We start from the raw sequence: 25,967 nt of genomic DNA, 5'->3' as shown, positions 1-25,967 counted from the left end.
TCTAATCAGATTCTCTTATTTGTTAACAAGGAAAATGAAACCCCCAAAAAATCATAAACTATAGGATTGAGAGTTAAAAGAAAGCTAAAAGAAAGACTTAAAGATCATCTAGATCAAACCTTTCATTCTGCTGATGAGGAAAGTGAGATCCAGAGAAATTAAATGACTTACCCAAAATGTGATGTACATATTAAGTGAAAGGCAGTGTTCAAACTTCTCTTCTTTGATTTCAGATCCAATGCTAGGACCTAGCCCTCTTGTGTTAGACAGTTAAACTAGCCATACAGTGTCCATTTGCTACCAAGCTAACTCACTACAGTTCAAAATCTACAATGGGTGTATACCTAGAGGAGTCTACATTTAACTCTATATTATACAAATAGTCATTGAAAATGAGGAAATGTGAGCTTTTATGTACATAGGTGAATTCTAAAAACAATCGAGGCAGTCCATTTTTTTCATGATGCTGTATTTACACACTTCTCTTGAATATGATAATTGGAGAGAATAAAAAGATAAGCCTTATCTACAGTATTTTTCCTTCACTATCTGAGTGTTTTTAATTTTGTGTCTTCTACTCTGTGATCGTTTTCAAGTATTCCTGTAGCAAATGATAGTTTTTTCAAGTCTATAATCCATAGTATTTTACAACATCCTGGGAGCAGTTAATTCTTCTGTTTTCACTGATGCTAAACTTATATTACTGTAAGAGAAAGCATCTGAGAATACAAGAGGAAGAAAGTAAGCTGGTAGTAAGAGGCTTGTTGAGAGGTGTTTTCCTCTCATAGCCATGTAGGTAGGTAATAGACAGAAATGGCTCTAAGAGGTGAATCATAAAATTATAGGATCTTAAAGTGAGAGGTCCAAGGACCCTGGTCTAGCTCCCTCATTTAAAAAAAGTGTTATTGATACCTGTTATTTTTTTACATCATAATCATTTGTAGAAAGAAACATCTCCCACTCATATCAGTCACTTCTTCCTTATAAAAAAAGATAGTTTAGCAAAACCAAGCAACACCAGTGACTGCATTTGATAGTCAATATAGCATTCCACATCCATAGTACTCTATCCTACTACTGAAAGGTAGTATTTCTTCCTCTCTTCTTTGGGGTCAAGATTGTATATTAGAATCATTTAGTGTGTGCCAGCCCTTTTATTTTATTGATAGCAAAGCTTAGTCCAAAAGAATATCTTTGAACATCATAAATTGTGTTTCTTGGTGATTTCTTGAAAATGTTTAGGGAAAGATATGGTCTTATCAGTTGGTTTTTTTGTAAATCTATGGGATGCCTCTTAATCCATGTTAAGGTACTGAAACCATTTCTCATAAGTCCTTACCAATGTATTTCTTTTTACTAATCAGGCAGAGGAAATTATTAATTAAATTAATGAGATTGGTTCAATTAATGATACTGAAATAGCATAGTAAGAAAAATAGCAACAAAACATTTCCCCCATAAATCTGGGGCATACTGTCCCACAATTATATAAAACTATCAGTAGAAATAGTAGACATATTGGGGGGGGGCACCCCATGGAGAGCCACACAGGGAGTCACAAGGTCCTAAAGTGATGTCATTGTATTGCTCCCAAGCAAACTCACATGAATTCATTCTCAGCCAGACAAGTGGTTTCTGCTAGGCGTTGCTGGTTTCACATGGATGTAGTGGTTCAGCATTGTCTGCTTCTAGGTTTTGCCAGGTATAGCTCTCCTGGGCTTGAAGCTGCAGAACTTTTTTTCTGCCTCTCGCTGGAGACCTCAACTCCAGAGCTATTTTTTCTGCTTAGGAGAAAGGGTGACTTTTGCCTAGTCCTTTTACCTTAAAACCCAGAGGCTTTTCCTGAAGCAGATCTTTTAGAAAAGGCAGGAACTCTAACACACATAAACCACTGGACTAGGAAAAAAACTCTTGCTCAATATTTTTTCCTAGCATTTGTCTGTTTCTCAGAACCTTGACTAGAAGGGGCATTTTCAGAAGAATTTTTTGCCTCAGGAGCCAAGTTCTTAGGAATACAGAGCAGTCCTAGCCATTGCTTTCAGATTTGAATTTATTTTTAAACTTTATTTTCTGGTCATGGAGCCTTGCTTCTCTGTCAAGTACCTCTCTCTGTCTTAGGATCAAAAAAAATCTCTGTAACACATTTCTTAATTTACACAACCTAAGCTGTTCTCAGTCAGCTTCCTTTTAGATAATAGTCTTTCAGCAAACTTACAAGGAGTCCAAGGTTTTCTTGTTTCTCATTCTTGCTCTCCCACGCAGATGAATAGCAGAAGGAAAGATCCTGAAACAAAGCTATGCCAAGGGGGCGTTTTTCTGAAGACATATGTATACATACATAAGGTCAAGTCTTACTCAGTTTTGAGCCCTCTTTATAGGTATAAGAAGGAGTTCCATATTGGGAAGGGGAAGTGAAATTAAGGGAGAATGATTAATTTTTTAAAAAAGCCCTTAATAAAATTTATTTAAAATGTCTAGTGACCCTGGGAGAGTTACTTAACTCTTGTTTGCCTTAGTTTCTTAATCTGTAAAATGAACTGGAAAAGGAAATGAAAAACCATTCCTCTGTTTTTGCCAAGAAAACTCCAAATGGGGTCAGGAAGAATCTGACACAACTGAAACAACTGAACAAGACATTCAATATGGCATAAATCTGGTCATATCCTCAAAGAAACAGAGACAACTTTCCTACTGTAAATATAGACAGAAAGTACAAAACATAAAGTTATTTTTAGTCTTTCCAGGGACCTGAAAAATTATATCTGTCACATGATGTTTCTTTTAATAAAATGTGGCTTCAAATTAAATAAGAATGAACAGATTGTTATTATCATTTTACATGAAAAACACTGGGTTCACTTACCAAATAATCATGCAACTATGCTACGGTCAAACTAGTGTTCTGGTTTTTCTTTATAGATGATATCATCTTCTATTTCTGTGCATCCCTCATGTACTCTCAAAATCCCTAGATTCCTTCAAAACTCTGCTAAAGTGTCACATTGTACAGGAATTCTAAGAGATCCTGAGGCTCCCACTTGCTTGTTATGTAATCTCTCAAGCTCGGGCTGTTATTACAGATCCTTATTTATACTGACTGTCTGAATCCTCAGAGCTTGGCTAGTTACTTCTCCTCCCAGAACCTAGGGGGTAACCCTGAGGAGATGTGAATATTTTCTAGTTTGTAAATCCCCACAGTTATGCTTGTCCTATTATCAGTGGATACAAACCAGCCATCCAGACCTAATTGACTTTTAGAAAGAGGCATTTACTAAGTCAGCCTAGTTAGAAGAGTTGTTCTAAAATATCACCCCGCCCCCAAGTCTGAGAGAACATTCCTTCCAAATTGTGGCCAAGAGGTAACAACTCCTGGTGGCTGGAAATTCTTTTCTTTCTTTTATGGAGTCCACATGAATTTCCTCTAAGGTATGGGAAAGTTTTTAGCTAGGTTCCTTGTCATGCCCTTTACCTTGTATGTCTAAAATATCTTCAGGTCCCACTGCCACCAGCCACTACTGTTTTAGGGACACTGCTGGGATTCTTATAGGAAATTCGAAATCTCTTGATTTTTTGGAGGTCACAAGATCTTTCTCTGGTTGGGGGAAATAATGGGATGAGACAAATGCTCTTCACCTTTCTCCCTCCTCTACCTCAAACTATTCCCTCTTAGAGGCATAACTGGAACTATTTCCACCACTGAATGAGCCTTCCACTTAATGACCTAGTTCCAAACTAGCTTCTTTATTTTATCTAAAACCCATAGGATATGAATTTTTTCAGCTTCCTATGCACTGTCATTTCCTTTCATCCAATAACTTTCATTCTTACCTATTGATTAAGAATTTTTGCTATTTAATGCAAAGACTTTGATTAAAATTGTTACTTTAAATGATGGTAGGGATGATTGATTCATTTGACTGTCTAACCTTATTTATATTTTATACTTAGGGGTAACTAAGTGGGGCAGTAGATGGAGGGCTGAACCTGGAAATCAAGAAAACCCTAGTTAAAATTCAGTTTCATTTCTTTATTAGTTGAGTGACCCAGGGCAAGTCATTTCTCCTTTCTCCTTCAGTTTACTCAATTGTAAAAACAGCCTCTACTGGCCAGGGCTGTTTATAGGCTCAAATAAGATCCTATTTGTAAAACTTTTAGCACAATGTTTTAACATTTTAGATGTTCAGTAAATGTTGGTTTCCTTCCCTTATTTAGCTGTGTACATGTAGTTATCCCCAATAGAAGTAAGTTCCTTGAGAACAAAAATAAATACTTTTTTGGTCTTTTTATCTACAGCACTTAGCTTAGGGTTTTATGCATAATAGGAATTTAATAGATGCTTCTTGAATAAGTGAATATAATCTCAGGCAAAACCATAAAGTGTCTATATTATAGCAGTACCTTCTAAATATGAGCCTTGTAGGATAAAAGAATTGTGATAATTTCTTCTGCTACTAGTCTAATTGTAACTTCCTAATAAGCAAATTTATGTCTATGGACATGTTAATTTATAGCTTTAAAATATAGAAAAAACTAATCCAAATAAACTACATTAAATTTCAAAACTATTGTAATTACTAGAACTTGAGAACAGAACATATTTTGTTTTCTTTTTTCTCTTAACTGTATCTATAAATATACAAATCTTAGCCATCAGTCCTACTGGTTTGTTTGCTTCTCCTCCTCCTCCTCCTCCTGTATGGGATAGAGCAGAAATAGAAACACAGAAACAAGAAAAATAGAAAGTAATATTTTGGGAGTCAAAGATTTGAACTTTAAAACTTAGCTTTGCAGATTATTAGCTGAGAGGCCATGAGTAACTGGGGCTTAGTTTTCTGCGTAACCTAAGGGAATGTGATAAAGTCATCTACAGACTCCTGAGAGTTCCCAAGACCTTTTCAGGGATCTATGAGGTTCAAATTATTTTCATAATAATACTAAAATACTTTAAGCTTATTAAGATAATCCTCCCTTTTCCAACTATATATTTTTATGAAGCTAGATTTTTTGAAGTAATGTCAGCTAAAACAATCTATCACAACAGATTGCATGCAGAAACATATGAGAATCCAGCTGTCTTCTATCAAGTTAGATATTGAAGATTTTACAAAAATATGTAAAATGATTCTATTCCTCTCACTAAATTTTTTTGGTTTGAAAAATATTGTTGTTTTTTCACAGCAATATATTATTTATGTCAATAAGTTATGATTTTATTGCTTTTGAATGAAATAATGAATAAATATATTTTCAAATTTAATTTCTAGCATGGCACATATTGATGGAAATAGCCCACAGAAACAAAAATTTTTGGAGTTCTCAATAACTTTTAAGAGTTTAAAGGAACTCTGAGACTAAAAGTTTGAGAAGTGTTAGATTAGGTGGTTGCTAAAAGCTCTGCCAATTTTATAATCCTATAATCCTATGATTTTATTCTGGCTCTGCCATTCATTTTCTCTGCAGATAAGTAGTTTTCCTTCCCTGGCCTTGGACTTTTTCCCAACTCTAAAACTATAACTGCATGTTATTTTGAGATTGAAAACCAGAAATCCCTAATAAATGATAAAATAAAGTTCAAATTTGTATATTTCATAAAACTGCAAGCAAACCTATTTAACCTTTTGTGCTTTAATAGACATGTGGAACTTTGTCCCCATGCATTACCATGGATTTATGCTCAGATTAGAAAGAATTGAACTTTAAAAACTGATCATTCATCCATACTAGTCAATATCCAAGGAGCCAATAAACTGGTCCTGGAAATAAGCTGATGTAGAAAAGGTATGATTTTTCTTTTCAGAAAATTTTTTTAAACAATCCCTTATTTGTACCTTAAAACTTGAGAAAAATTTTTTTCATTTTCATGAGGAATTTCAGATTTCAAATTAGAAATATAATAAAATCTTGGGGGTGGTTTCCTTTCTTTTTAAAGACTAAACTTCTCAACCTCAAAAGGTGTTGCCCCCTCCCTCCCAATAAAAGGCAATAATTTCAGGCCAATTCTAATTTTACATGAAATTTTTTAAATTTAATATTATATTTTTCTCCAAGAGCAATAAAAACAATTTTGACTTTTTTTTTCAGATTTTGAATTCCAAATTCTCTCCCCCCTCATTGAAAAGGCAAGAAATTTCACATAGATTAAAGATATGTAGTCATGCAAGACACATTTCCATTTACATGAAATTATTAATCTCTTTATACCTTATAAAATTTCATGATATTCATTGGAAAATTTTAAAGCTCTGCAGAAATAGGAGCAAGTTGAATATTTTCATCATCTCTGTTTCCCAGATGGAGAAACCAGGGCACTGAAGGATTAAGGATTAAGGCCTTGCAGGCACAGAATGAATCAGAGATGGGGAGAACCAAGAGTAAATCCAGATCTCTAGTGCAGAGTTTGATATATCTCACTGCCTAATCAGCCTGAAATATTCCATACTAGATTGTAAGCTTCAAGCAAGCAAGAACTATTCCTTGTATGTTTTGGTGTGGGAAGGGCTATCTGGGCTTAGTTCAATTAAATTTGATAAGTGTTTATTAGATAACTTACTAGTAAGGTAGGCAGCAAGGTGGCATAATGGATAGGGCAGCAGGACTCAATGTCCCGCTCAATGAGTTCAAGCCTGTTGGAGATACTTGCTAGCTCTGTGACTCTGGGTAAGATATTAAATCTTTTTAAGACTTCAGTTTCCTCAACTCTATGATAGCATCTATCTCCTAGAGTAGATGTGAAGATCAAATGAGTTTGCAAAGCTCAATATAACTCAAAGCACAATATAACTGTTAGTAACTGATGTAGTAACTTTATTTTTGAGGAGAACCAGTGACATCATGGATGGCATCTTAACTTGTGGGTGGAGTGGATTTAAGTGAGACAGAGCTGTGCAAAGTCTTTAACCTCACTCTCTCTTCCTGAATCATTGATTTGACTTTAGTCCTGCTATTGTCATTAACCTTGTTTTGTATAAGGAATTTTGCTAGACTCTGGTGATATACAAAGATAAAAATGAAATCATCTTTGCTCTTAAGGTGCTTACATTCTTTTATATGATGTCTATACAGCACACTTTTTAAATTGGGATTAAGTAACTTGCCCGAGGTCACACAGCTATCATTAAGTGTCTGAGGCTGGATATGAACTTAGGTCCTCTTGACTCCATGGTGGATACTCTATCCACTGCGCCACTTAGCTGCCTCCACAGTATATTTTCAAGGCTATTTTGAATTTGGCTCTTTTGCTGGGGCCTACCCAGAGTATCTTCCTCTCCTTCCCCATAAGATTGACCTCTTTCTTTTAGATAAATGTCTAATTGGTAAAGAGGAAATGATTCATATAATAACATTTATAAAAGGGACTGGATTTGTTCTGTTTTACTCCAGAGGGAAGAACAAGACTTCATGTCAGAGAAAACTTCCTCACATTGAGAGGATTCCAAAGCAGAAAAAGTTGCTCCAACATCCATCACTTAATGGCAAGGAACTCAAGGGCAAGGAACAAAAAGGCTCCTATCTCACCCAAGGATAATTCTCCTTTGCCTCTTCAAGAAAAGGAGGGATGAACACTTATTAGGCTATTTTAGAAGGGATTTTGGCTTCAGAATGTATTTGCCCTCTAAGCTCTGAGGTTCTATGATTCTGTGAACAAAAGGATAATCAAGGGGATTCGTGTTAAGAGAAAAAAAAGAATCATCCTCTTTGGGTCTTTTTTCTTTAGTCCTTCTAATGTCTAATGCCTGCCATTTTTCCTTTGTTTTGATTGTCCTTAGGGTCCGTGCCTGTGTGGGATGCTTCATTCAAGAACCATTATGTTGGATGGCAATTATAGTGAATCAGAGGTCAACAACCTAGCAGGCTACACAAGAAGCCACACAGTGACTGATGAAGAAAAACAGGAGAAAATTATGGTCCATTTGACCCTGAGTGATGAATCTAACACATCTAGAAAGAAGGGACTGAAGGGCCATGTGGGGCTACGCATCATTCAGAACACTCATGTCATTGACAAATACTCCAGATTGATATTTCCTGCCTTCTACATATTTTTTAACTTAATATACTGGTCAGTCTTTTGCTAGATATAATGAGACATATGATGAAACCTATGTGAAAGGTTAGGCATGTTTATACATCTGGTACATTCACTGCAGGATGGGATGAAAAGAAGACTTTGGAGTCAAAGATCATCTCTTCCATTTGCCAGGTGATTGTAGACAAATCATTTAACTTTTTTGCATCTCAGATTTCTCCTTGAAAAAATGAGGATATTGGACCAGATTACCTGTAAGGGTCCTACCAGTTCTAATTCTGCATCTATGATCCTATTTTGTGATGAAAATTTCCTTTCCCAGCTAGAGGGCACAGTGGATAGAGCATCAGGTCTAGAGTCAAGAAGACCAGTGTTCAAATCCTGCCTTAGTTTATTACTAACTGTGTGATCCAAGGCAAGTCACTTAACTTCTGTTTGCCTCAGTTTCCTCAACTGTGAAATGGGGATCATAGCACCTACCTCACAGGATTGTTGTGAGGATGAAATAAGATAACATTTTTCTTAGCATAGTGCCTGGCAAATAGTAGACATTTAATAAATTCCCTTAGTATCTTCCCCCCTTATCCCATATTCCCCTAATATCTTCTCCCTTACCCCATATTTAGGAGCAGAAAGCCCCAGATACCTCATAGGCAACTTTGTACACACTGACGACCTTGTCACAACCTTGTCAACAAGCTTTGGAAACTGTAGGAGAAACCAGCTTTTCAACATTTCCTGATTTTTAGCTTCCTTAGAGACATTGGAGAGAGAACCTTCCTTTGGGTGAAATTAGGACTTCTCTCTTTTGTCTGGGAGTCAAATATCTCAACTCAAACCAAAAGAGGGATACTGAATTCACTCAAGTGTAAACTCTCCAATATCTCTAAGGAATGAACTTGAAATCAAAGACTTATTGAGAAGCCAATTTTTCCTACATATCTGCTGCTGCCTCTCTCTTGTGTCTGCCTCTCAAAGTGTCTGGAGTTATTCCAGGATAGGGACAAAGTCTGGAACCTACATGTCCTCTCTTGAAGAGAAAAAAAAAGTCTTTCTTCTCCATAGCTCTCACACCAATTTTATCCTTTCATGGGTAAGTGGTATTGTGTCGGCATTCTCTCCACTGATTAGCAGTGTCTCATGCAAAATGCTTAAGACTTGAATCTAGCTAAGTATAACTATGTTTTCCTTCCCAGTTTTTCCAGCATCACATCTTCCCTTCTGGCAAAGTCTCTCAGGACTTGTCTTCCATACTTTCCTGGGAGCTAGCTTAAAGAAGCCCTCTTTGATCAATTATATCTAATATTGTTGTCCTTTGTTTTCAAAGAGCACCAATGATATTATGGGTGATGTCTTGATTTGTGTGTAAATTGAATTTAAGTGAGAAACTAACTTGTGATATCCTACAAGAACTATAAACAAGCTACTAAATTGAAAATTCCATTGATTCATCTGGGGAGATAAGGATAAACTAATGAAGTGAAGGACAAATTCATGGGGGTTCTCCTGGTGTAGAAATAAGAGAAGATTAGAATTCAAAATAATTATGAAAAGTTTGAGGTGATGAAGGGGAAAGAACCCACTAAATGCATAAATATCAAGTCAAAAGTATGCTCAAAATAGCCTTGTGATAGTAAGGAACATTGTTCCCTCTTCAGAGTATCTAAAGGTTTATTTATCCCTTGGAAGCACTCCTTAGGTTTCTGTAGTACTCATCATAGAGTTAGAGTCCTAGGGTGATTCATGGCTCACCTCACCATATCAGCCAGAGCAAGGTACAGGTTGAAAGGGACAGAGACTTGATTATAATTAGGTGACATCTCATTGACTTTTGGGAAGAAAGTAGAATTAGCTTTCTTTTACTGTCTGTTCACATCTGTGCTCCTTACTCATGCCTAGTACTGTATTGTTATGGCACTCAGATAGTTCCCCACTCAACGATTGTTCCAAATGAATCTCTGTTTGGGAAGCTGTCTGAAGGAAGAAGAGCATCATATCACACCATTCAAGCAACTGTTCATAGGTAAGGCCAGTTCTAGAAAGGACAGTGGGATTGGGGGCCAAAAAGCAACCTCTTCCTTCTCCTTTTCCTGGTTCACCACTCACCTCCTCCCACAGCTGAGATTGGGAGGAGTCACATGTTGTTCCATCTTTCTGTATTCCAATAAATTCTTAGTAGATTGTGGAGAGTCTAAGACCTAGGGAGCTTCATTATAATCTTATATAGTTTGAAGTCATAAAGAAAATGGGAGAGTGCTGTCATGATCCAATAAGCTCTCTAGACACTTGTCTAAGGACATTCAAGTAAGGACCTCTAAGATTATTAGACAAAGTACCTTTACATCATCACAAGTAATTTCCTTTTTTTAAGGGTAACAGGAATTGGGGAAACAGAGTGGCTACTTGGTGACTGAATTCTTTAGTCATGGCAATGCATAAAACAAAGAAAAATGATTCTGAGTTATATGTGCCTACTTTCCTATTCTGTAGAAATGGATAGAAAAGCAATGGAGAAGGGATTATCTATAAATTTTAACTTAACTATTGATCCTCTTAATGTGAATCTTTATCAGTGACCACCCAGCAGACTTACTTCTAGAGGTCAACTGAATCATATCACTATTGACCTTCTTGTTACAAATAATAATTAAACAAGAAGTAACTGGTTATTGATGGGTCATTCATTACCAAATTAGCTGTTCATATGCACATCATTAGCTATGAAAAAAGATAAAAATCATCAGATTGGAAAACATAAAAATGACTCCATGCTGACCTATTTAAAATGACTATTGATACTAAAAAACAGTAAATAGATATGACCACAGATATGGCCATTGATTAATACCATTTCCTAGTGAAGTAGCTGATAGAAAATGATTTCTACAAACAGAAGAATAAAAGAACTTCAAAATTACCTCCTTGTCAAGTGAAGAGATGTGGCAGCCAATAGCAACATTAGTTTATATTATAAACTCATTTTCAGGAGATTACAAGAAATGTTTTTTAAAAACTGAGAAATTGTGAAAAGAAGTAAAAGTTTACATAAAGAAGCTTAGCATGAGAAGTAATTAGACCAGGTCATCCCCAAAACACGTCAAGTGAAATGAAGTGAAGTGAAGAAAGTATCTATTTAATGCTTCCTATATACTGAGTACTGTGGTAAGGGAAGGGGAATACAAATGCAAAAAAGAGAAACAGTCTGTGTCCTCAGAGATTGTGTAGTCTGAAAGAGGAAGAGAATAACATATAAAGGAGTGGTGGCCAGGGAAAGGAATTTTAGTCAGAGGGTTTGGGTGTCACATCATAGGCGTCATGAATTGATCAATTGACATGCCTATTCTAGAAGTAATGCTACTATTGATTTGATTGTAGAGCAAGATGTGGGAAGTAGAGGAGGAGAATCTAGTATTGATAGTGGCAGACAGAGTAAAAATGCTTGGGAGGATGAATATATAGAATGTGACAATGAAGCACGATTTAAAGTCAGCTTTGTAGAGAGTTATAGGTAAGCTAGACCTCTTCAAAAACATGTTTGATGAAAATAAGAGAAAGGATACAGCTGGCTAAAAAATACAAAGAATATAAGATTCCACTGGGTTTGTTTATGGCTCTGAAAAAGCATTTGACTCCCTTTGGAGTAAAGGTTTTCCTCCACCAATATAAAAGATTTCTTGGTATATCTAACATTGGAGATAACTTTTTATGTTCAATAATCCTGTTTTCAGTATCATGCAATACATAAAATGGAGATTTGTGCTTGCCAAAGGTAGAAAGAGACCTGATGTCCAAGGCAGAACAAAAGAGATTGCCTCCAGATGGTGAAATTCTCCATAAGATCCATATTGGAAGTAATTGTATTGATTATAGCAAGTCTTAGAACACTTAGAACACCTCCTAAATGAGGTCTATAATTGTAACTAACCACATTGGGGAAAATGTATAAAGAATGCCTCTAGTTCTTACTATGATATCCCCTAAAGGTTGGTACAACAAGCTTTAGACTTGGAAAGAATCCTGGGAATCATCTAGCCAATGCTCTCATTTTACCAGTGAGTAAACTTGAGATCTGGAGAAGTTAATGACTCGACCAAGGTAACTATGGCAGAGCCAGAACTAGATCTCAGACCCTCTGACTCTAAATCTTGTGCTCTTTCCTATGGTAGGCTTCCTCCTTCAAATCACAGATCCTTAAGTATTAATGTATTAAAGTGGTTCAGTTAACTAACCCCATCTATGTAGGTGAACTTTGCATATGACATTTCATCTCTCATGGGATTTCAGGATGAAATGGGACTTCTTTTCCCCCCTTTAATAATTACAAATGTCAGTAGAAGGGAAGAAAAAGAAGCCACTAGTTCTTGATTTTGACTCTGCTCTCAGATACTGCCATGGATCTTGGGGCTGAACTGAGACATTTACTTGTATCATTTAAGACACTATTCCTTTATGTGAAATGATATTTAGACAGTCAGAGTATCTAAGATATTTAGATTTATTCAAAGAGCAGTAATAACTCACTTGAACAAGACCAACTCTTTAAATACTATGTATTGAACCCATGAATCTCTGAGTGTTTGGATTTTTTCTCTTTCATTTTCACTGAAAAAAAAGAAATAATACCTTAGCTAGGGGCATTTCCTGGAGATTAATTGCTGACTGGTAAATAGCTGATTCCCTTAGTCCTCACTAATCCCAAAGAAATGCTACATGTGTTTGTCGTCTCTGCTTAAAACAGCAGGTAAATTGAAGGCTTCATGTCCTAAATTCATAGTGCTCCAAATAGTTCTGATTAAGAGCTAAATCCCAGAGCCAGGTGGGGGCCTCAGTCCCTGCCTATGCTTTTCCTCACAGAGCTGAGTAGAGAGCTTCTAGAGGCTCTCGACCTGGAATATATAAACACATCCCATTAGCAGATTGAGATAAAACACTGAATGCTGATATGGGGAAAAAGCTCTGACCTTCTCTGTAGACCTTCATATGTCCTGTTAGGGCTTTTAAGTCCTTTATCATGAAATGGTATTTGTGTCAACAAGTGACTGACCAGGTTTGGGATTATTTCAAAAGTATAATTTTAGGAAGGGAAAGAGAGAAAGGGACAAAGGAAGATGGAGAAAAAGAAAAAAAGAAATAAGGGAGAGAAGAAAGAAGGAGGGGGAGATAGAGAGACAAAAACAGAGGTGGGGGGGGAGAGGGAGGAAGGTTGAAGGAAAAGAAAAACAGAAAGCCAGAGGGCAGGTCTCAAACACAGCAAATTGTTCATACTGAGTATTCAGGGAACAATTTGGTTCTGGTTAATTTTTTTTTTAGTTTTTTTTGGCAAGGCAAATGGAGTTAAGTGGCTTGCCCAAGGTCACATGGATAGGTAATTATTAAGTGTCTGAGGATGGATTTGAACTCAGTTACTCCTGACTCCAAGACCAGTGCTCTAGCCACTGCACCACCTAGCTGCCCCTTTTCTGGTTAATTTAACATTAGTTAACTCACAGTATATACTTTACAGAAATGATCACATTCCAAAGAATTTGATATTAAAATTTTATTCAAGATAATTTAATATTTCTTTGATGATTTAGGATCTTATAGTACCTCCAGATCATCATCAGGAACATTAATCATCATTTAAACTATTCTTTAAAGAATCATTGTACAATATACTAGAGAAATGATTCTCATTATCTAAATGGTCTTAATTACTTGGATTCTATATAAACTGTTGTTTCTAGTTCTTTGGTTTCTGGAGTTCACTGTATTATTTTAAGTGAAAGCTAGTTAATTTGAAAAAAATGAATTAGCAAATTAGGGAAGCCAAGGGTCAAAAGCAAAAAAAAAAAATCACTTAGTGGTTTACTTTATTCTATTACTCATGGTCATTTCACCCTTAACTTTTTATTGGGGTTAAGTGGCTTGCCCATGGCCCCACAGCTAGGTAATTTTTAAGTATCTGAGGCCTGATTTGAACTCCTGACTTCAGGGCCACATCTCTATCCACTGCACCCATAGATATAGATATAGATATAGATATAGATATAGATATAGATATAGATATAGATATAGATATAGATATAGATATAGATATAGATATAGATATAGATATAGATATAGATATAGATATAGATATGCAACCATATGGCATTCTACTGTTCGACTAGACTACTTCTTGAAAAGATTTGGTTATACTTTTGCTCTAAAGTCTATTGTCTGATGAATAAAATTTAAATTCTTTTGCATGTATTCAAGGCTCTTCACAATTTTGCAACATGCTGAATTATGTAACTCCCATTTACTCATACTATGTTTGGGCAAATCACTTCATTTCCCTGTGCCTCAGCTTCTTCATGTATAAAATGAAGTGGTTAGACTAGATGGTCTATAGTCCTTTCCAATTTGTATGCCTATGATTCATGAACATGCTTTTCTGTGCCTTTGCTTGCTTGGTTCCTAGAACATCTCCTTTCCCTTCTTCACCAGTTAGATTTTTACCCATTCTTTAAAGAATAGTTTAAATGTGAACTCCTCTGTTTTACCTTCCTTGACCTCCTTCAGGACTAATGACCTTTTTCTCCTCAGCCCTCCCAAAGTACTTTGAAAATGTATTTATTAACTATTTATTTTGTATTACAGTAACTATGTATTTGTCACATTACTTTATTGAACTCTGAAAAGGTAGGGGACCTGAAAAAACTTTATTATCTCCTGCTTAATATAGTGCTCTGTGAATACTGTATACAGTCACTGTTTGTTGAATTATTTGAACTGAATTCAAAAGAATTATCTCAGAAAAAAACTAAACCTCTAATTACCCATTTATGTGAGGTTTTGAAAAAATACTAAAAGCAGTCTGGATTACAGAATCAGAGACCTATTTTTTGTAGCAATAAATACTATAGATAGGAAGTTCCTGATCCTAAAGAGAAAGTCCTCACATCTCTAGCTTCCTAAATAAGATAGTCATATTTGAAGCACTTTTATATTAAAAAAAATAGGGGTCCTTCAAAGTGGTGATGGATTGTAAAATGTTTGGCATGTGGAAACTAGTCAATCTTTCTTTCTGACCTCAATCCATGTATGTGTGAGCCATCTTTTTCCAGCTTCTCTTTCAGGTATCATTTGGGCACAGTATTTCCCTTAGTCAATGTCCATGCTCTCTAACCTGGTATCAGGGAAGAGAAAATTTTTTGTGTCTTCTGCCTTAGAAGGACTTTGTCCCTCTTCAACTCACATCATATCACGGAGTAAGTTTTCCTTTCTCTTCTATGATTAATATATTTAATTATAACAACAGGGAGTTATACTAATATAATATATAAATAATATAATAACATATGACATAATTATATGTAATATATGATATATATAATAAAACATTTATTTTGTTTAATTCAAGAACCCCACTGAAAAAATCCTCATTAATTAGAAAGATAATTTTCTTCTTTCTATGTCCTTATATGACCATGGTCTCTTTAAAAGTCTTGATTCTTCCCAAAAATAAACACACACACACACACACACACACACACACACACACACACACACACACACACACATATATATACAAACACACACACACACATACTAAATCATAACTTAGATAAATTACTTTCTTTTGAGAACCCATGACCAATGTAGAAGGTAAGCAGTATTGTAGAAATGAGGAATGGGACATAGTTTCAGGGAGAGAACAGAGCGAGTAAGGGTCAGGAAGGGATAAGCATCGGGAGCAAAAGCAATGGGGGCACTGAGCACACATTCAAGGTTCTGACATAGTAAGATTTCTTTCATTCTTTTCCAATTACTTCACTCCCTTTTGCTTTTCCCAAGTCATTCACAGAATCATAAGAAAGTCTTCTCATTGGTCACAATTTTTGGCACCAGGGATCCAGTTAGGAAAATTCCTTTTATATTAAAATAGGATTCCCCAAAGGCATCATGAAGTCCTGGGAATGGTTCTTATTGGCAACACCAGGTATTCCTTGGATTTTTTTTTTAGGAGAATAGGAGAAGGATGAAGAGAAAGAGACTGCAGGTAAGGGATAAAGGAGAGAAAAAAATGTTTCGTATCATACTCAGAAATAGAGGCAGGAAAAGAGAAAAGATGATGGACCGTCCTTAATGTTCCCCAGCCCATAACTATGTAAACTTTATCTTGGTCTCAGCTTTGACTTGAAATTAGTGAGGAAACCCCTTGAAAAGTTGGTTTGTGTGTTGTATGAAAGGAGAGAAAGAAAAGTTGGTTTGTGCTATATGTGGTAAGGATTAATAGTCTCTTATACAGTTTCCTTTTTAATCTTCTTTATAGGTAAAGTGTTTATGTTTGCTGATATTTGTCATGTTCAGAATATTAAGAAAATATTTTAGTATATTTTTATTTCACTACACATTTTCCAATTACATTCAAATTTTTTAATCTTAATTTTTAAAAAATTTTGAGTTTCAAATTCTCTCTCTACCTCCTTGTCTTCTCCACCCTTGAGAAGGCAAGCATTATATTGATTATATGTGGGAAGTCATACAAAACACCTTTTCATATTAGCCATATTGTAAAAGAAAACACAGACAATAACAAGAATAAAGTGAAAAAAGTATTCTTCAATCTGTACATCAGTTCTCTCTCTGGAATTGGATAGCATTTTCCTTCAAAGATCCACTGGAATTGTCTTGGATCATTATTTTAATAAGCTAATTCTTTTACAGTTGCTCATCATTGCAATGTTGCTATAACTGTATACCATGCTCTCCTATTCCTGTTCACTTAAACTTTGAATCAGTTCAAATAACTTCTGCAGCTTTTCTGAAACCATCTGGTTTGTCTTTTATTATAGAACAATTGTATTATTGTTCAAAATTATATAACCACATCTTGTTCAGGATGACCCAATTAATGGTCATCCTCTCAATTTCTAATTAAGGAAACATTTTTAAAGTTAGTTTGTGAACTTGAAACCAACATATCCTTAGAAATGTGAACTAAAGAAAAAAGAACATAAATGGGGAACAATAGTTGTCATCTTGAATTTGAAAAGAGAACAGATTTCTGACAGGAAAAATTACTGAGGAAATTTTTTCAAAAATTGAAATTTTGTGATTTGTGATTTGTAATAGAGCTAGAAGTATTCATTGAGATTATCTAGCCCAAAACTTTTAATGCTATTGAATAGTGAAGTTCAAGATTGATTGGGTGAAGTTAACAAACCAGGGAAGTGAGAATTTTCAAAGTACATCTGTGCTCTTAATGTCAGTAGAAAGTCTCTAACCCAAGGGTTACAATACCAGCTTAGATCCCTTCTAGGTCTAAAGCCTATGATCCTTATGACTTTAGCAGGGATTAGCAGAAATAGAATACTGCAGGGCGGGGAGAGGATATAGAGTCCAGAAGAGAGGAATTAAAAGGCTATTTATTGATGGGGAGGAGAGACACACTAAAGATAAACTTCAAAGATCATGCTTGGTCATAGCAAGCCCACAAGATCTTTTCCCTCAACTGTGCTACGTTATCTCACAGGGTTGTCCAATGTGTTGTAAGTGCTTTTAGAGGTTAATCCTAGTTTTATTTTTTACTGCATTTACTTTAGGCAAATGGGTTAATTTTTCTGATTTTCTAGTTTGCTAATGTGAAAAGTAAGGGTAGTGTATTAGATGACTTTTGAGGACATTTCCTAAACTCACTGTTGTTGTGAGGAAAGAATTTGGTAAACCTTAAAACTACTCTAAAAAAACAAGCAGTTATTTTTATGTTTGTAATTAACATTAGTATGAACAATAGGTATAACTGACTGAAGACTGGTATTGTAATGATAATAATAACTAGCATTTTTATAATGTGTTCCAGAAGAAACCTTAGAGATTAGTCAGTATAGTGGGGTTGATGTATAATTAATTCAAAAGTAAATGGAATCACAGTTATAGTTCATACAGGACAGGAACCTTATTTAAACACTGAAAGGGATGAATGAGATAGATTATGAAAAGGCAGTTAGATGATAAAGTGGATAGAGTAGCAGGCCTAGAGTCAGAAAGATTCATCTTCTTGAGTTCAAATCTGGTCTCAGATGCTTCCTGTGTGACCCTGGGCAAGTCACTTAACTCTATCTGTCTCAATTTAATCACCTGTAAAATGGGATGGAGAAATAAATGGCAATCCACTCCAGTAACTGACAAGAAACCCCAATGTTTTCACGGAGAGTCAGGCATGACTAAAACAACATTGCATAACAACCAGCTGTTGCCATCATCATCATCACTTAAAACAATGTCTTGTTCTCTCAGGCAGAGACTCAAATTCTGCTCTATTCTGATATTGTAAAGGACTTGAATTCTTATGTATATGATTCGACAGTTGACTTATTTAAACAGCAGCAAAGCTTGGTGAAAAGACACATAATGGACCTTCACCCTCTGTCCTAAGGATATCCTCTTCCGATAGATGACTCCTTCCTGGTGACCACCATTTTAGGAAGAGTTCCAAGCTATGCTTCACCTCAAATACCTGTGCCCTCTCTCTGACTCATCCTTTACCTTTCCTGTTCATCGCTCCTTCCTCAGTATACTTGCTCCTCAACCCACTTTCCAGGTTCCCTTTATGTGTTGACTTCCCCCCGCCCCAGAGAATTAAAATGGAACTTACTTAGCACAGTCCCTTACATTTAGTATCTAAATTTTTTTGTTTTCTTAATCTTAGTGTCTCTGTCTCTTTGTCTGTCTCTGACTGTCTTTGTTTCTATCTCTGTCTGTCTATTTCTCTGTGCCCTGAAAATATATTTAGTAACTACAGGTAGAAGTGATCTGCATGGAAGAGAAAGTTCATTCCCCAAGATTTAACCTGATGGTGGGGATGCCTCCAAAGTTACCATTCTAGGTGAAAGGAAGGATAATCATACTCTTAACTGGGATAACAAGGTTTGGTGAAAAGGAAGATTTTTTTGGAAGTAGGTGGTAGTGATGGAAATAAATCTTCCCATTTTATTCATGTTTAGTTTGACATATAGATGAGATATTGAGAGATGTTTGCCCAACAGACAGGTAGAGATGTAAAATTAGAGTTCTAATGGACAGGTTGGGGCTGAATATTTAGATTTTGGGAATTATTTGTATAAGTGTGATCATCAAAACCATGGGAGCTGCTATTGGAAAACATTGAGAAGTACTCATGGATGGAGAAAGATGGGAGGAAGATGTAACCACGAAGTGGCAGAAGAGACCTACCCTGACCTATCCAGGGTCCTTTAAAGGACAAAAAGATTTCCTGTCAATGGAAGCCCTAAGCTACCTTTGATATTTGAGAAGCATCATAGTATAGTGGATAGAGTGGTGGTTTTGGAGTCAGGAAGATAAATATTTGAATCTTGCCTCATCTGGTATTAGCTGTGTGTGTCCACTAAATGTCCACTAAACCTTTCTAAACCTCAGTTTCATCATCTACAAATGAAGGATTGAACTCAATACTTTTTATGTCCCCTCTAACTTTCAATCTGTGATCTTGTAAATGAATCCATGATCTCATCCATGTGGCTACCTTCTCCAAAGAAGTTAATCACCTTATGCCTTGTGAGACTCTTGTGTGGTTTGTATCCATATTCCCCTGTGAACTGCTCCTAAAAGATCCACCAAATATGTTGAAGATCTTTCTCAAAGTCCCTTAATAATTGGAAGTACCAGGTAGAACTCAGGCTATCCTATTATCTCTCATCTTTATCTTGCTCACCTCCTTTGTTGCCTGAGATAAAAAGACGGGATCTTTACAATGTTTGACTCCAGGGTATAACCTGAAATCTAGTATATAGTAGGCACTTAATAGATGCCTTCTAAATTTTAATTTTAACTTGACCTATGATAAATGATCTTGGTTTCTGCCTCAGACACAAATCTTAATTTCAGCTTCCAATGTTTCTCCCATCTCAACCTTGATTTTTTTGACCATAGTTTAATCTGCCTTACCACCAGTCTTTTTGCTGATGATCATACTTCAACCTACTTGTTTCTGTGATGAATCTCTACCCTTGTTCCACCTTTACTTGTGACTACCCACATCCAATGTTTAATGGATTGGCTTATGCTTATGCCCCAGCTAAGAGTCTAATTTTTATGCCCATGGCAAGCTGTCCCAAACTCTTCCTTAAATAAAGTTTTAAAGATGAGTTTAAAGTTAAATTGTTTAGGATATAAGGAAGTAGAAGAGGAAGAGTAGAGAAGAGAGTGAGACCAGACTTCAAGAGTTAGCCTCTGTATCTCATCTTGAGTCAATGTTTTAAGTAGTTATTTAAGTAATTATTCTTGTTAACTGGATTAGGTTCAACTGTTTCAACTGTTGAATTATCTTTTAAATTTAAAGATCCTTGTTCAAAGCCCTAGACCCCCTATCTAGGTATAATTCTACTTCAGCTCAAGACCTGTTTTTGAGCCTCAAGACTTGATAATTGTCCCATCTTTGACATTTCTTGATCCAAGATACGAGAGCTATCTTATCATAGGTGCTCCACCAAGTTCTGGCAGCCAGATCAAATCCTGATGGTGCAGAGCTAAAAATATTTTCCTTTCCTGCCAGATGTTCCATTTCTAAGTGCTTATCCTGTGGTCTCTTCTTATTCTCGGCTGTCAGCCAACTAATCTCAGAACCATGGGAGCCAGTAATTCAGATCTTAACTGATGACTCAGAAAGTCTCATAGATTTAGAACCAAAAGTGTCTTCAGAGGGCATCTCCTATAACATTTTCATTTTTCAGATGGAAAAATTTAGATCCCAGGAAGGCTAAATTATTTGCCTAAGGACACATCAGAGATGAGATTTGAACCCAGTTCATCTGACTATAGAGAATGATTTTTTGGTTGTGTCACATTCTCAGCTACTATGTGCATGTATGGGTAAGTGTATGTGCATATGTGTGTAAGTGTATGTGCATATGTGTGCATGTATGTATGCATGTGTGTGTATCTTCCATGGGATATTTGTTCTAATTTCTTTACTAGTTAAGGAAAACTCAGTGTTAAAAGATATGTTAAATTTGAGAAAAGTTCTGAAAGTATTCATCTACTTAGAAAGTTATGATCCTTCTGCTATTAAATAATTATGTTTTATTTCTCTACTAATAATTACTTCCTGACTTATGCTGAGGTTCATTTAGAGAGAAGGCATCAACTCTTTTCTGTTGAATTGTGACTCTGAGCTGTTTGTAAAATGTTGTGAAATTCAAGTGTGTGTGTTTGTGTGTAAAACAAAATATAATGAAGTACTCATGGTTTGTCTCACCTCTAACTTATCCCATAAGGTAGAGTATGCTAGACCATAGAATGGTGAATAATACTCATTATAGCTCATTTTACAAAAAGTACTTCCCCTTTGACAAGTTTCTGTGGTAGAAACATAGATTTAACTCTGGAAGGAGCCTCAAAAGTCATCCAGACCTACCCCTTCATTTTGCAGATGAGAAATATGAGGCTTAGGGAGGTTCAATGACTTGCTCACAGTCCCCCAGATAGTAGTCAATTAGATGGTGCAATGAATAGAATGCTGGGACTAGAATGTCAAAAACTGTGTGCAAATGTGAATTCAGACAGTTAATAGCTCTGAGACTTGGGGCAAATCACTTTACTTCAGTTTCCTCAACTGCAAAATAGAACTCATGATAGCACCTAGCTCCCAGGGTTGGTCTAAGAGTGAAATGACATAATATTGGTAAAGTACTTAGCACATTGTCAGGTAAATGATAAGTGCTATGAAATGCTAACTATCATCATCATTCTTAATTGTCAGAAAAAGGGTTTGAGCTCATATCTTTCTGAGTCCAACAGAGCTAGTGAGATTATCTTTTTACAGCATCTCAGAAAATTTAACTAGATTGCTCTCAGTCATATACTAAAGAGTGAGCTAGGACTTAATGTTAAGTCTTCTAAGTCCAGGGAGTTTGAAGCATGTTTATTTTAAAATTGTTTTTAAAATTTTCAAGAAACAACTATTTAAAAAATTTATCAGTCTCTCCACTCCATAAATAAGTTAAAACAAAAATAAAAATTCTTCAATATAAATCTGCACAGTCCAGCAAATTCCCACTTTAGCCATGTCCAAAAATATATGTCTCTGTGCATTTTAAATTCGTCACCATTTTATCAAAAGAGAACATTTTTTACTTTCATTCTATTGAACTTGAGTTTTATCATTGCTTTGATCAGAGTTCTAAAGTCTTTCAAAGTCATTTTTCTCTATAATGTTAACATTGTATGAATTGTTCTATTAGTTTTTCTCATTTCATTCTGCATTGGTTCATAAAGATCTTCTGATATTAGAAGGGGCATTCCTTTAAATATTAAAGGCAAAGAGAGGTTTCAAAAATTACTGGAACAGGGACTGCTAGGTGGTACAGTGGATAGAGCACTGACTCTGGAGTCAGGAGGATTTGAGTTCAAATCCAACCTCAGACACTTAACAATTTACCTAGCTGTGTGACCTTGGGCAAGTTAGTTAACCCCATTGCCTTAAATAAAAATTTTAAAAATTTACTGGAACAAGTTTGGGGTCATCAATATCTCCATGCATTAGGGAGAGAGAGTTAAAATCATAATGAAGGAAAGAAGGAAGGAAGGAGGGAAGGAGTAAAAGGGGAAGGGAGGAAGAAAGGAAGAATGGAGAGGAGGAAGAAAAGAGAGAGGGAGAAAGATTAGAGGGAAGGAAGAAGAGAAGAAAGGAGGAAAGAAGAGAGAGAAAGGGAGGATGGGGAAAAAAGAAGAAATATTTATTAACTATCTGCCAGGAAAGATGCTAGGTTCGGGGATACAGATATAAAAGTGAGATAGTCTCTGCCTTCATGGTTTATATTCTAAAAGAGAGGGACTCAATGATGACTATGGAAGGAAATTTTGGTCTGGAATATTAAGGAACTGTGAATGAAACTAAAGGGCAATCATCTGTCATGCCCTTTCCAGTAGGAATAGTTGTACTACTTTCATTATTGATTCCCTCTTAAAACAAGAAGCAGAAATGGGGTGGGCTGGTTTCAGTATAAATGCCTGAGGAAGGGTGTGGTGGACCTTACTGCCTCTGTTGAGGAGGAGGAGGAAACAAGAATTCTAGAGAAAAAGCAAATTTGATCAACTAGGAAAATAATGTAAATGGTAACTATGATAATAGCAATAGAAATTCAATAATCAATATATATTTATGTGCTAGGCTCTGTGGAAAGATCAATAAGATGAAATTAAACACTGTCTAATTATAGTGACCAAGTATGGCCCCTCAGAAATTTGAAAAACTGGTCCTTTCTTCTTGTTGCAGAAACACGTTACTAAGAATATGGATGATGGATATGTTGTCAGACATAGTCAATAGTTGTTTGGTTTTGCTGATTTTTTTAAATTTTTAAATCTTTGTCAAAAGGAATGACTTTCTGGGCATGGGGATGGAAGGGCATATGATGCTGCAAATGAAAGGTATTAATAAAACATTTAAAAATTAAACTACTAATTTTAAAAAGAAAACAAAACTACTTGTTCTCTCTAAATTCTGTGGGTGACACAGAAAATAGGTTGGGAATCAATCACATTTTCTTTACAACTAATAATGGACACAAGTTTTCTCTGTAGCTGCTGAACACTATTTTGCTGAAGGCCAGCTCAGTTTGACCCTATTACCAATAATTTCCATTCTGCTCTTGGAGGAGAAGTCCCTGAAAGGGCTTACAAGTAGAAACCATGACCCAAGGTTGAACCTCAACTAAAATATTTGCACCATTTGCATCCATTTATCATATTTTTATATTAGTTAGCTGTGTATATGCATGCCTTTTCTTATTAGATATGACTATAAACTCCAAGAAGGCAGGGACCATGTTTTATCTAAATTCTTTGACTTCCTCCTATGCCTAGAATAATATCTTGCACACAGAAAATACTTCATAAATGCATGTTGACCTGAATTGTCAAATAGAAAATTATGTAATTTCTGAGAAAAGGGGGTTAAAGTGAGAAAAGGCCTGATGAAGTTGTCATTTCCCCAGGCTATTTCTAGAAGTCTGTATCTCAGTTCTGAATCAGCTGAGTTCTGCTCTGGAACCGAGCAGGTGGACGGGAGTAGCAGCTGCTAAACTCTCTGGTGCCAAATTCTCTGTAGTAAACATTTCACAAGTTCTCTCTCCCTCTCCCTTCCTTCCCTCCTTCACATTCTTCTGAAGGGGCAGTCCCCAAGAGCACAGCTGCAGACTTGAAACTAGCAGTCAGGTACTTGGTCTGCCAGTTTTCCCGGCCAGCTCCACATTAGGTGCCAGAGCTTCCTTGTCTGGAAAGAGGCAAAAATCCCAACTCAATGAAATTTTCTTCTCCTATAAAGGGGAAGATGACTATTCCTTCATCACTCCTCAAGATGGTTTTAAGACTGAAGAGATGCAATAGGAGCAGAGACTTTCAACATCTAATTTACTCTGGGGAGGCATCTTTCTGAAGATCTTTCTTTGTATCCCTTAGAGAGTTCCCTTTTAGAGAATGGGGAGTGGTCAACAAGCATTTATTTATAGGTTCTGGAAATTCTGTCTACTAGCATGGTATCATGGGAATTTTTCCAAACTACTTTGTGGACTGTATGTTCCCAAATTGTTTTACTATGGAGAAGTCTGCCAATTCCAATTGAATGTTGAAGATTTATTTACAGACTTATAGCTACTCCTTCTGTCCTTTCCAATGTCTTTCCAGTAGTACCCCTAAGTCAATAAGGCACCCACTTTCCTCTCTGAACTATCGATAGTATGAAAAAAAATTGACTTGGGAGTCCCATTGGGTAAAATACCACATATGACATTCATTAACCAGTATGAAATGGGGAGGGGGGCAGTCATTTAACTCTTTTTGCTTCTGTTTGCTAATCTATAAAATGAGACACTTGAATTAGATGTTCTTTTGAGGTCCCTTCCAGCTTTAAGATCTTATGTGGTAACTAGTTGTTCTCCATTATCACTGAGGACAGAACAAGAGTAAATGGGTTCAATCAACTGTAGATGAGAGTTATAAAAATTCTTCATATTGAATATTGTATCCCTCTTGTAAAAGTGAAGTAGAATTTACTTTTTCCATGAGAATTCTGAGATATGCAATATGTTCTCAAGAGGCTGTTAAAACCAAGAATGAAATGGTTGTGAGACATTCTACAAAGAACTTGGTCAGACCCTCCAGATTAAATCTCTGTAGAACTACTTTATGGCTTAAGAAGAAGAAATGAGAGAGGCCAAAGAAGATATATTACACTGAAACCTATTGACTTTGCATTTTTTCTGCATAAGTAATAACTTTATTGTAACTTGATATGCTGAAATGCAAAAATATTTTCAGCAACAAGATACAAAAAGTATCTGAACATTAACATCAGTTGATTAAAAAAAAGAGGCCGAAAAAATAAAAAAAAATAAAAAAAGAGACTGGCCAGTTTGATGCAAGTGTTTACACATATATTATGATTGAATTCTGAACTTTATTTGACAGAAGAATTGACAGGTATTGAATATGATGAGCACCAAATAATAAAGAACAAGATAGATTATATTTCAGTGCAGAGGTGAAAATATTGTTATTGGTATGGAAGTTATTCATAAGTTGGCTTTCTGTATACAGGCTGATCATTAGCTTGTTAGAATGAATCTCAGAATTAGTAAAAATCAAGAAGGAATAATAATAATAATAAAAAGATGTATCATTCAATTAAAATAACTTAATTTTGAATTATTTCAACAAGCATTTTCCAATAAATAATAAAAAATGGACAGTGACACTAACTATAATAATTAGTGACACTAACTATAATAATTTCATCCAGAAGTTTGACTGATAAATTAATTTCAGTAACAATTAACCACAATAGACTAAAAAACACCTTAGTGAGCAAATATCTGTGATATTGTCTAAATGGAGAGAGATGAGTGTCAATGGCAATACTAGTTAAAATTTAAGCTTTTTGTAAAATCTTAGTAAC

General features: G+C 35.6%; 2 protein-coding genes across 2 annotated transcripts in view; both read left to right on the top strand.

The window, feature by feature from the left end:
• Positions 1 to 13,155, top strand: part of GABRR2 (gamma-aminobutyric acid type A receptor subunit rho2) — a 69,514-nt gene extending 56,359 nt beyond the window's left edge. The window contains exon 9 of the mRNA XM_074187140.1: positions 7,767 to 13,155. Coding sequence (XP_074043241.1) covers positions 7,767 to 8,075 — 309 coding nt within the window. The 3' untranslated portion in view covers positions 8,076 to 13,155. The remainder of the gene's footprint in view (positions 1 to 7,766) is intronic.
• A 7,034-nt stretch (positions 13,156 to 20,189) lies between these two features.
• The window catches only part of GABRR1 (gamma-aminobutyric acid type A receptor subunit rho1), a 118,674-nt gene continuing 112,896 nt past the window's right edge, over positions 20,190 to 25,967 (top strand). The window contains exon 1 of the mRNA XM_074187137.1: positions 20,190 to 20,884. Within this exon, the coding sequence (XP_074043238.1) occupies positions 20,871 to 20,884 (14 nt within the window). The 5' untranslated portion in view covers positions 20,190 to 20,870. The remainder of the gene's footprint in view (positions 20,885 to 25,967) is intronic.

The sequence above is a fragment of the Macrotis lagotis genome, chromosome 5 (genome assembly GCF_037893015.1).
Source record: "Macrotis lagotis isolate mMagLag1 chromosome 5, bilby.v1.9.chrom.fasta, whole genome shotgun sequence".
Taxonomy (NCBI): domain Eukaryota; kingdom Metazoa; phylum Chordata; class Mammalia; order Peramelemorphia; family Peramelidae; genus Macrotis; species Macrotis lagotis.
Note: the sequence above shows the minus strand (reverse complement) of the source record. Positions and strands in the feature narration are given on the sequence as shown.